Source organism: Leptopilina heterotoma, unplaced genomic scaffold (assembly GCF_015476425.1).
Source record: "Leptopilina heterotoma isolate Lh14 unplaced genomic scaffold, ASM1547642v1 Lhet_38, whole genome shotgun sequence".
Classification (NCBI taxonomy): Eukaryota; Metazoa; Arthropoda; class Insecta; order Hymenoptera; family Figitidae; genus Leptopilina; species Leptopilina heterotoma.
The window spans coordinates 1,373,186-1,385,253 of record NW_025111054.1 but is presented as its reverse complement, the minus strand read 5'-3'; the positions used below and the strand labels follow the sequence as shown (position 1 = coordinate 1,385,253).

The 12,068-nt window shown below is 25.4% G+C and overlaps 1 protein-coding gene across 3 annotated transcripts in view; it reads right to left on the bottom strand.

The window, feature by feature from the left end:
• The window catches only part of LOC122505928 (homeobox protein homothorax), a 501,951-nt gene that overhangs the window by 476,478 nt on the left and 13,405 nt on the right, over positions 1-12,068 (bottom strand). For all 3 annotated transcript variants that reach the window (XM_043617815.1, XM_043617814.1, XM_043617816.1), the window contains exon 3: positions 10,668-10,809. In XM_043617815.1, coding sequence (XP_043473750.1) covers positions 10,668-10,809 — 142 coding nt within the window. The remainder of the gene's footprint in view (positions 1-10,667; positions 10,810-12,068) is intronic.

The window sequence follows — 12,068 nt, the reverse complement described above, 5'->3', positions numbered from 1 at the left end:
CGACTTTCCCTGAAGAAGAAGAGGCATGTAAAGATCAGAAAATTGATATAACCTTGACTTCTTCCTTCAAAAACTACCTGCGAAACTGCCTCTCAAAATTGTCCAAGAATCAAAGATGGCAAGATACAATCGTTTGTCCTTTGGAATATATGTTTACTTTTAAAATTTAAAGTTAACTTTAAGATTTGGGGTTGGAAATCATAAATTTTGCACATACACAAATTAAAACTGTTCCTAAAATCATATTCTATTACAATTACTTAACAATCTTTTTCCATTATTTCAAAGCTAGGCTAATTTTCAAAAATTTTAAACTCAAACCTTTTTGAAATTAAACAACTTATAAAAAATTGTTATAAAACATGAAGAAATCGATTATTCAGAGTCTTCGACTCGGAGCAATGATATCTTCATGTTTTATAATAATTAAAAATGACCGAATAATTATTTTATATTATAAAAATAATGTTACTGCAACTTATTAAAAATTACTTTCATCACTTCAATTCAATTATTCTTTTCCCGGATTTTTTAATTAAAATTCTTCTTTTTTATTATTTTTAATAATTTTTGAAAAATTTCTTTGAAAATTTTCAAATCCTTTTGTTTACAATTCAATTATAGGAAATTACATCGATTATTCAGAAATTCTTCAATCAAATATATGTTAGAAAATAAAAAACTTCAAATAACTTAAAAAAAATCAATTAAACTTTTTCAAAAAAATTTAACCTACACAATTTTCAGTTAAAAGTATGAAAAATTCAAACATTCAAAGATTATAATTTGAAACCTTTTCAAAATTCAATTATTTCTAAAAATTGACTCTATAATACTTTCTCTCTAAATTTGAATTAGTAAAAATGTTTACTAATTGGAATTAGTGACTGACTTTTTGCTTTTGAATTAGAAAATTAAACTATTAAATTCATAATTCATAATTAGTAGAAACGACTATTTATTTAGTATAATCTGCCAATTGAAAAACAAAAAGTCAGTCACTAATTCAAATTAGAAAACATTTTTACTAATTCAAATTTAGAGAGTTTAATATTCAATTATTATCTAAAATTTTAACTGAAATTTTAATTTAAATCAATTTTTATTAGAAAATTCTACGAGATTTCAATTATTTAAATAGAAAAAAAATAATTTTTTGAAGAATTGAATGTTTTTTAAAATATTGAACTCTCATAAAGAATTTTATCAACAAATTTTTAAATAGGTAATTAAAATTCTTTTGGCGAAATTTAATAACATTTTTAAGAATGATTTTAATTTTCGAGAAATTAGATTAAGTATTACAAATAATTGAATCTCTGTAAAAAATTTGATTGAATTGAAAAAAGTTTTTGATAATAATAATTGAATTTTTGCGAAGAATTTTATTACTTTTGAAAATAAATGAATTCTAGAGACGAATTTTTTAATAATATTTCTTTTTAAATACCTAATTGAATTTTTGTGTGAAATTTTATTGAAATAGTAAATATTGAAAATAATTGAATTTTGATAAATTATGGAAATTAATTAAATTTCTACGAAGAATTTTATTAAAATTATTTTGAAAAGAAAACTGAATTGTTAAAAAGAATTTCATTAAAATTTTTGAAAATAATTTAATTCTTTCAAAAAATTGAATTTCTTTGATGAATTTTAATAAAATTTTTAAGAATAATTACATTTTTCGAGAAATTAGATTAAAATTATATTTACAAATAATTGAATCTCTGTAAAAAAAATTTGATTGAATTGAGAAAAGTTTTTGATATTAATTGAAATTTTGCCAAGAATTTTATTAAAATTTTTGGAAATAATTGAATTTTGGAGAAAAAATTTATTATTTAGAAAGATAATTGTAACTTTGACTAGAATTTTTGTAAATTTATGAATATAATTGAATTTTTGCGAAGAATAATTACTTTTGAAAATAATTGAATTCTTGAAACGAATTTTATTAAAATTTCTTTTTAAATAATTGAATTCTTTTGTGAAATTTTATTGAAATAGTAAATATTGAAAATAATTGAATTTTGATAAATTATGGAAATTAATTAAATTTCTACAAAGAATTTTATTAAAATTATTTTGAAACGAAAATTGAATTGTTAAAAAGAATTTTATTAAAATCTTTGAAAATAATTTAGTTCTTTTAAGAAATTAAGTTTCTTTAATGAATTTTAATAAAATTTTTAAGAATAATTACATTTTTCGAGAAATTAGATTAAAATTATATTTACAAATAATTGAATCTCTGTAAAAAAAATTTGATTGAATTGAGAAAAGTTTTTGAAAATAATTGAAATTTTGACAAAAATTTTATTAAATTTTTTGAAAACAATTGAATTTTAGAGAAAAATTTTATTATTCATAAAAGATAATTGAAATTTGGAAGAGAATTTTTTTTAAAACTTTTGACCATAATTGAATTTTTGCGAAGAATTTTATTACTTTTGAAAATAATAATTGAATTCTTGAGACGAATTTTTTAATAATATTTCTTTCTAAAGACCTAATTGAATTTTTTTGAAATTTTAGATATTGAAAATAATTGAATCTTGATAAATTATTGAAATTAATTAAATTTCTACAAAGAATTTTATTAAACTTATTTTGAAACAAAAATTGAATTGTTAAAAAGAATTTCATTAAAATTTTTGAAAATAATTTAATTCTTTCAAGAAATTGAATTTCTTTGATGAATTTTAATAAAATTTTTAAGAAGAATTACATTTTTCGAGAAAATCCATTAAAATTTGTATTAAAAATAATTAGAGAAAGGTAGATTATGCATTTTGAGTCCCTCTAATTATGCGCTTAAATTGTGTACAATTATGCGGAATTATGCAACTAAAAAGATGAATTCTGCGTTAATTATGCGATAAAATGAGCATGATTATGCAGAATTATGCAATTAAAAAGAATTCTGCTTCAATTATGCGCTAAAAAATGTTCATTTTACAAAATTATGCTGCATTTAAAAAAAATTTTTGATTTGGAACAGTTACTGGTTATTTTTCGAAACCAATTTCCCGAAAGGCCCTATCCCGAATGTCTAAAATCCCAAATACCTTTTTCCCGAATCTAATTTCCCAAAGATTTATGTACCCAAAATTTTTTTTTGTTTTTTATTAAAAATAGATATATGTGCGACTCCAAGTAAGAATTTAGTTTTTTTGGAGTAAGTAAACCAATTGCAATAAAATTCAGGAATTTTAATCTACACATAAAAAGAAATGTTTCCACCACACTTAATTCAGAAAAAAAAAATGAAAAATTGTTTATATTATGTTTATACAAATTTTTATAAACAAAACAGGCATTAAATAATAATTAAATAACTCTTGAACGACCAAACGAAATTGAATGAGGCAAACACTAAACAAATCTTTGCTGTGGTTTCTTTAAGATTCCGAAAAAAATTTTAACAACGGAAACATCTTTATACTAATTAGACATTCAGACACGGCCTTTCGGGAAAATGACCGGAAACGATGTTACTCATCATATATAGTACTTACTGCTTTTTAAAATTTAAGATTTATTTAATTTTTCAATAACATTTAACAAGTTAGTTAATAGTTTAAAAATTTATTTATTTTATTATTTAATTTAAAAAAATATTTTAAAAATAAAGAAACTAAAAAAAAATTTGCCATGGTTTTTAGTTAAAAAAGCACTATTTTGAAAATTTTGAGTCTATTCTGCGATCATTATGCAAAAAGAGTACAATTATGCAGTGAGTAAAAAATTATGCAATATTATGCGCTCTAGAAACATGTTGTAAAAGGTTTAAAACATGAATTAACATAATATTATAATGTTTCTACTTGATTTTAAAAAATTATGCAATTATGCAATCGCATAATCTACCTTTCTCTAAAAATAATTGAAATTATGAATAGAATTCCTGGGAAATTTTTATTATTCAATTCATTCATTCAAAATTGAAATTTTCTAAAATTTCAAATTACAACCATTTGAAGTTTATCTATTTATGAAAATTGGAAACTTAACTCTTTTAAAATTGAATAAATTTTGAAATATTTCGGAAAAATTAGATTTCAAGAATAATCACAATAACTTTAGAAAACAATAATTTTCCAAGATTCTTGAATACCACTAGTTAACCAACTACACAATTTAATATAGTATTTATGAATGCAGACTATAACAGAATTTAATCAATAACAATATAATAATAAAGCCTATGTTTGACTGCAATAACTTGGCAAAATAGTGACGAAAGAAATGCAATCTCTTCTTGCTGCGATTATGGTAATGGCGCTTCGTGCTCTTTTACATTTCCTTTCTCTACTTTCTTGGCATGTTCAATTACTAATTATCTTATAGCTTCGAATAAAAAATGATGACTATAGACATTGGATGAGACAAGAGCTAATATGCTTAATAATGCTGAATTCAATTACCATACACGGAGAAAAGAGTTAGAGTTAATTTTGTTGCTGTTAAAGCTAATTAATATTTATCTTAACTAAAAATTATCTAATCCATATAACAGTAAACTCATTTTTTGTCGTGTAGTAACATCTAATGTAAGCAGGAGTCAAGTGATGCACTTGAAAAAAAGATTATTCAATTTTACAAAAATTTTGTTAAGCTCTAGCAATAATCATCATGAAATGTTAAAAAATAGGATTTGCAAAATTCCCACTGACATGTGATTATATAAATTAAGAGTTGTCACTAACACAACGCTGATTTCAAGAAATAATTATTGTTCATTAGAAAAATAAAGTATAAGGTACGTTACGCATCGTTATAACATAATCTGTAGTGCAGTCCAATAAAGCTGAACGTCTTGAAATTCGTTAGTTTTTACGACCTACTTTAAAAATGGTGATTGGCAAAGGCATTCCTTGAGCTCGTTCGTTTTCAGCTGTTCATGGACAGAAATATTTTGTAAAGTTTTAAGAGTGGAAAGCAGGTAGCACGCGTGCTCTCTGTCGTGGATATTAGTCAGCCCGTCGCGTCAATGCTGTCCAACGTTTTACGAGGGTTTAATGCCTCCGAGGTGCATTCTAATTGCACCAATAAATCGCAATGGGGCATCACGAGGTACAAAGATTCTTAACACTTTTATTAGCAAATGCAAACCAAACACCCACGTTCTTCATATCATGCGACTTGACAACCCCTCCGAAGAAACTTATCGCAAAACTTACCAACTACCTTGAAATTTTTATCTAACTCTATCAACTGTAATAGAGGCGATTCTGTGACAATAAGAGTGATCATAAATTTAACGTTGAAAGGCACAAGTGGTGGACTTGTGTGACGCCATAAATCTTAGGTCTTCAAGACCTCTACTCTCTTTTATTACAGAAGAAAGGGGAAAATTGATTTAGGTACCCTAAACACAAGACAGGTGTTATTTCCATCAATTAGGCTGACTATCAAGGAAAGTAGTTAACAATAAGTTTGTTAGTTAAGAAGCAGCTTTAGCCAATATTACATTTTATTCTCCCTAAAATTAAATGAATATATACATCTGCATTTCTTTCGCTATACATATAGCGATGAAGATTTTATCCATTTAATATTTAGAACATTAACTTTCCTTATCACATGAATGTTAGTCATAGAGTCATTTGCCCAGCTCAACAAAGCTCCTTATCAGAAGTTTATTTCGATAGTTAATGAGATAAAGTCTAGGCAGAGGGGACACTGTCAACAAAGTATAGGAAGCTTGGAAGATAAGGCCAACAATTATTACGTTTGTGAGAAAAGAGTAAACATTTATGACACGTGTAGCTTCTGTACATACATTGCTTTGTAGGAAATGTGTACTTTATTTCCAGTACATGTGAAATATTAAAATTAATATTTCGACAATACACTGACTTTCTGCTCGCTTTCTGTATAAATTTTCAGGTTTCTGTATGAACTTTTAGCGACCTCGGTATGAAATTCTCTTTTTCATTGAAAAAATATTTTAAAAATTATATGAAAACCAATTGACAAGGAGTGAATAAGCAAAAAATGGGCAACGTCTCGTTTTAGAGGTTAAAGGTTTTAAAAAAAAGGCACAACAATGCGCAGCAGGGTACCACGTATGTCGTGTTGCAAAGCTCACAGCGGTATTTTGGATGCCCCATAGGGCATACTACTGGGATGAAACACCACCCATTGAATATATCAATTTATACAATATGATAGAAAACGAGCAGTCTCAGTTTTTTATACTCTTCCAGGTTCTAAAAATCTGCGCATTATATGTGTACCCAAATAAAAAATACACTTCCCTCATGAAATAAATAAAAATATATATAATTTTAAAAACTGAGAAAATAAAATAATTTTAAAGAAATGAAATAATTTAAATATTTACGGTTAGAAATATAAAATAGAGATGAAATAAAAATGATGATTAATATAATTACGGTCCTACTATACATCAAGCGGTTTGCTTTAGTCATGCAAGTCCTATGAGGCCTTTATAAAGAAAAAGAATCCTCTGGGTTTAATGCCTCGAAAATATCCACAAGAGGATTGACACCTTATCTGACAACCCTTTTGTACCCTATTCATTGGCAAGCGACAACCTCAACTCTCATCATGTATCAAATGAAACAATAAAATATGAATAATAAAAAAATTAAACGATACAAAATAGTTATTGGCATATTTTAGAATAAAAATCAAATATTCAAATATTATACAAGATTTTTAGAAAAATGTCAATTATTATAAGTTGTTTTTGATCAGATAATAATATATAATTTATAATTCATTTAGAAATGCAATTTTTTTTTAAATTTTTTTTCAAAAGCCAATATTATTTCAAATATTCACGCTGTAAGGCATTTAATATTCAATTATCGAAAATTTTAACTGAAATTTCTTTTTAAATCAATTTATTATTAGAAAATTCTACGAGAGACTTGAATTATTTAAATACAAAAAAATAATTTATTTCAAAAAATTGAATTTTAATAAGAATTTTATTTAAAAAAAATTTTTAGGAAAATATTAAATTCTCTTCACGAATTTGAAAACAATTTTTAAGAATAATTTCATTTTTCTAGAAGTTCGATTAAAATTGTATATTAAAAATAATTGAATCCTGTCAACAATTTGATTTTTCTTAAACACTTGAATTGTTGCAAAAAAAAAAATTTATAAAAAATTTGTAAAGAATATTGAATTTTTGTGAAATTTTTATTATTTATGACAGTTTATGAAAATAATTAAATTAATTTAACGTTCGCGTAGAATTTTAATACTTTTGAAAATAATTAAATTTCTATAATTTGTAGGGGAATGTAGTCAAGGTTGGTCTACTTTTTGTTCAATTACATTTTCGGAGGATCGAAAATTGTGTTTTCTGTGACGTCGGTACAAAAAAAGCTCAAAAAAAGTTTTGTGCATAATGTGAAAAACCATTAATAAAAGATAAAAAACAAATTGAATCGTCAAGGCAAGTATGCAGAAAATTTGTGGGACTCATGGTTGAAAGGAAAACAAAGTAAAAAATCGAATCCCGAAACGTATTTCTTTATGGTTACAACAATTCGGTAATGTTACTTACTGTCAAGGTCGGCCACTATGTGTTTAAAATGCGCAAAGTTGAGGACGAGCTACTTCATTTGCAAAAACTGCAATTCTGTATAACTCATAATATAATTGATCATCTTATTAATATTTTTATTTAATTTTATTAATATTTTAGTGCAGAATTTTTTTTTATTTATATTTATTTTTTTATATTGTTTATTGTTATTATTTTGTTATTTTATTAAGTTACAAACTGTAAACAATAAAGAATCAATATTCCGTAACTCCAAACATGTTATTTTATTTTTTAACGATTAATGCCCTTTGAATTTTAAACATGGCCGACCTTGACTGTAATGGCCAACCTCGACTACAAATTTTTTTTTTTTTAAATCTTTATAACTTTTTCATTTTAAAACCAATCAATTTACTTTGTACAGAAAAGATGTTCCTATTAAACAGGACTTTCCAACCATATACTTCAATTGTCCAAATTCATTTTTAAAAAAAAGTTATAAACAAAAGTCAAAAAGGTGGCCGACCTAGACTATGTTCCCCTAACATTTTCAAAATTAAATTTTTTTTTCTTATTTTTAACTAAAATTCTTCTATAAATCCATTATTTTTAATAACAAATTCAATATACCTAAAAAATTCGATTAATTTCCGAAGAATTTGAATTATAAAAATTTTTGAAAATTTTAAGTTTTTTTAAAATTTCTGATCAAGTACATTGAAAATTGAAATTTTATAAAATTTCAAATTGAAACCGCTTTCAATTATTTATTAAATAATTTTTGAGTAATTATTTTATATGATACCCTCTGGGCACGGAAACGTCTTTGTTCTAGAAACGTTCCTAAAACGTTTTTAGAACGTTTCATGTCCACTAGATAACGGTTAAAGAACGTCCAATGTTCTAAACTAGTTTTTAGAACATAAAACGTTTTTAAGACTTTATGTGGAGGACATGAAACGTTCTAATAACGTTTTAGGAACGTTTCTAGAACAAAGATGTTTCCGTGCCCAGAGGGTAGTTCTTCAAGAAATAAGTTATTTGAAAAAAAATTATTTACTATGCTAAATTTAGATGTCAAAGAAAAATATATTTCTTTAATTTTCGTAAACCACTGTGTTTCATTAATAATTCATTTATTCAAAATCTATTGTACATTTCTATTCTAATTATTTTTAAAAAGAAATAATCTATCTTAAAAGTTTTTAACACATATGAGAATTTAAAACAGTAAGATAACGAATTTTTGTTTAGCATAATAAATATTATATTAGTGTATATTCATAAATATTATATACAGTAAAAGTTTGAAATTTGAACATGATAAAATAGTTGAAATTGAATTGTTGTAGGTATATCGCATGCCAGTGTTCATTTTTGCTTCTTCTACTCTTTGCGATGGAAATTTTCTTTATAAGAGATTAACGATATTAGCGAGAAATAATTGTAGCTATAAATTAATTAAAAATATAGAAAAGTGAAATTTATTTTATTATAATAAAATCATCATTAACATGAGAGATAATTGAAAACATGTTAATTGTTTTAGTGAAAATTAAGTGTCACAATTTTCTTAAACTTCTCTTTTAACTATATCCATTTTCTCAACCGACAATTCGTTTTCCAACAAGACAAGCACAACACTTGAGTCCGAAATATAATAATATGAATAGACAGTCAGGTAAATGTAAAAAACCGGCTTTAACTTTTTTCAAACCAAGATAAAATAAAGAACTTGATTCTTTTTTTTGCATTATCAGTGTTTCTTAGTTTTCCTTTACACGTAGAATGTATATATCAATTATTGTAATTAGATTTAAAAAAAATTGTGATTTGTGAAGTAACAGTAAACCGACATCATTCACGATCATATATATATATATATGTAAGGAATATAAATTCTTATAAAATTAGCCGCTTATCATTTAAGAACGTAATATTTTCAAGCTCGATAAGTGCTTCGGAAAAATTCGTCTGAAAATCAAACATGAATTTAGGACGCTTCAGTAACACGGTAGCTGTGTTAAAGAGAAGCTATGACGAGATAACGATAAGGTAAGCTCCTCACGTGGGATAAAGATGCTCGCTCTGCGCAAGACGAAGAAAAATAACAATAAACCTACTTGTAATTAGGTAATTAAAAAATAATCGTAATTAAAGAAAATATTTACACTCTCAAATATTCTCATTTTTATCTAGCTATCAAGAGAAATTTGCTTTACAAATCTTTACTATTGAGTAAATAAAATTTCGTTAAAAATTTATCTGCATCTTCCTATAAATTCATTTACGGTTAGATTTTTGCTGTTAGATTGGAGGGCAGCTTCAATATATAATATCAAATAAGATTTTCAAATAGTGGTACAAGATGGATTTGAAGAATTTTTTTTTTTCCTTTTTTAAAAATCTTAGATTCTTAATTCGAGCGATGGGGCAACAACTTTTGCCGAATAAATCAATCTTTCTCGCGAGAGGCTTCGAAGAATATACGCTTACGGGTGCCTAGTGGAATGTAGACGGTGAAATGGTGCGTTTTAAAAGGTCCCAAATTGTTTCGCGGCATGGGGCCGAGGCTAGAATTACAAATGTGTCCTTGAAGTGTGTGGGTATACCCTGACGAGATGGATCCAAAAATCTGAAAATACGAGGACCAAAAGTTTTCTCTATATACACTATTATAAATACTTATGTACACACACGTAAATTTTACGAAACCTTAATGACAGACTGTCATTCCTTCAGGTTTATCTCATCCTTAATCTGATCGAATGAGAACAACAAATTTTTTTTTTTTGCGGTTTATTATAATACTGCTTTTGAGAGTTGAAGATTTATTCACAAAATGAAAACGTCACACTCCTTTTTCTATGAATAGAAAAATATTTTTAAAAATAAGAAATAGTCAAACTAAAAGTTTTCTACATGCGGACAAATTGAGCGCCCCAATGTAACAACTCGTTCGAACTTTGGTTCATTGACACAAAATCGTCATTTTCTAGAAACACTAGTGTTTCAAACTTTTCCGAAAACATTCTGTTGTTCGGTTATTATTTTCAGTGACAAATCATCAATAACGAAAAATCATCAATAAAGGAAAAAAAATATAAAATTATGTCTAAAAATGAGAACGTACCTGTTTTGAGAAGACGGCGATATCCTCGTTAAAACTTTCAGACGAACACACGTCACCACCCGCGACTCCGGGCTCCCGAGGGGTGCATGTTGCCAACTCACACTTTTCGAAAATTAGGGCGAGTAATGGAAACAAAGGATGTCTGCAACAAATAATATTAATTTATAAATTAAAACTACTCTACATTCTAAATAATTAGCAAATAAAATAAGTATTTTAGGTTCCTCTTTACCTAAATGCGAAAATTCCCACAAAATTCAACAACTTATCGCAGTCTAATTATGTAATTATCTTTTTTTTTTTTAAAGAACAACAGGTACAACGTGAAACACGCATAGTAGTCATTTCAATGTAAACAAATTTTTCGTTCAATTAAAAAAAAGAAATTGCTTCTTTTATGTAAACAGTATTTTTTTTTGTCAACTACTAAAAAACAGTTCAGTTTGATAATCGTTTTAGTTTAGAGCCCCTCTCATTTAGATAATGAAACTATTTTCTATTCGTATAGAAAAAATTATAAGTAATTCAAACAAAGAATTTAAATACACTATTCACAAGTTAATATTTAAAAGTTATACGTCCTTTTTCTAATTTTTCCATTATCTAATAAAAAAAATATTCGCGCAATTTAAAAAAAAAAACTGAAAGAAAATTTGATTCAACAACCGATGATTAGTTTATCAAATCAAATAAATGATAAATTACTGTGATAAATTTACTTAAATCAAATAAATGGAAAGAATAATTTCAATATTTGAATTAAATATACCATTTTAATTGACATAGATAAAAATTATAAATACAAATAAATATTTATTAAATAAATATACAAGCAATCGAATTAAAGCAGTGTAATAATAATAAAAGTAAAAATTTATTTACGAATTCAGTTCAAAGTATAAAATTTTTGTAAATAAGATGCGATTCAAAATTTCGGTGTTTTTTCTTTGAAACGAATACTTTTGTTTTCTTTTTCTTCTCAAAATGAATGGTTTCGTTTTTAAGTATAGAAACATCGCGAACTGCAATTTTAAGAATAAAACCGAAAATTTTGCGTGACTACAAATCGATGCAATTTAGAAAAACAGTGGAATCTGAAGAGGCGTGAGAAACAGCTTCATTAAGGCTTTTTTGTCAAATATATACAGTTAAATACCGAGGACAAAGTCAGTGTAGACAATAAAAATGGGAGAAACTAAAATTCTCTTGAGATTACAGATTGGGCCACATTGTCAATCCGACGGAAGACATTTTAAACTTTTACTTTTAAAATTAAAAAAAAAGAAAAACATTTTTTTTTTAAAATTTTTACATTCGATTTTTTATAATTTGAACTATATGTAACATTCTATTTTTACTATCTTTGAAATTTAATTGAACTTTTATTTTATTTTGATTGTA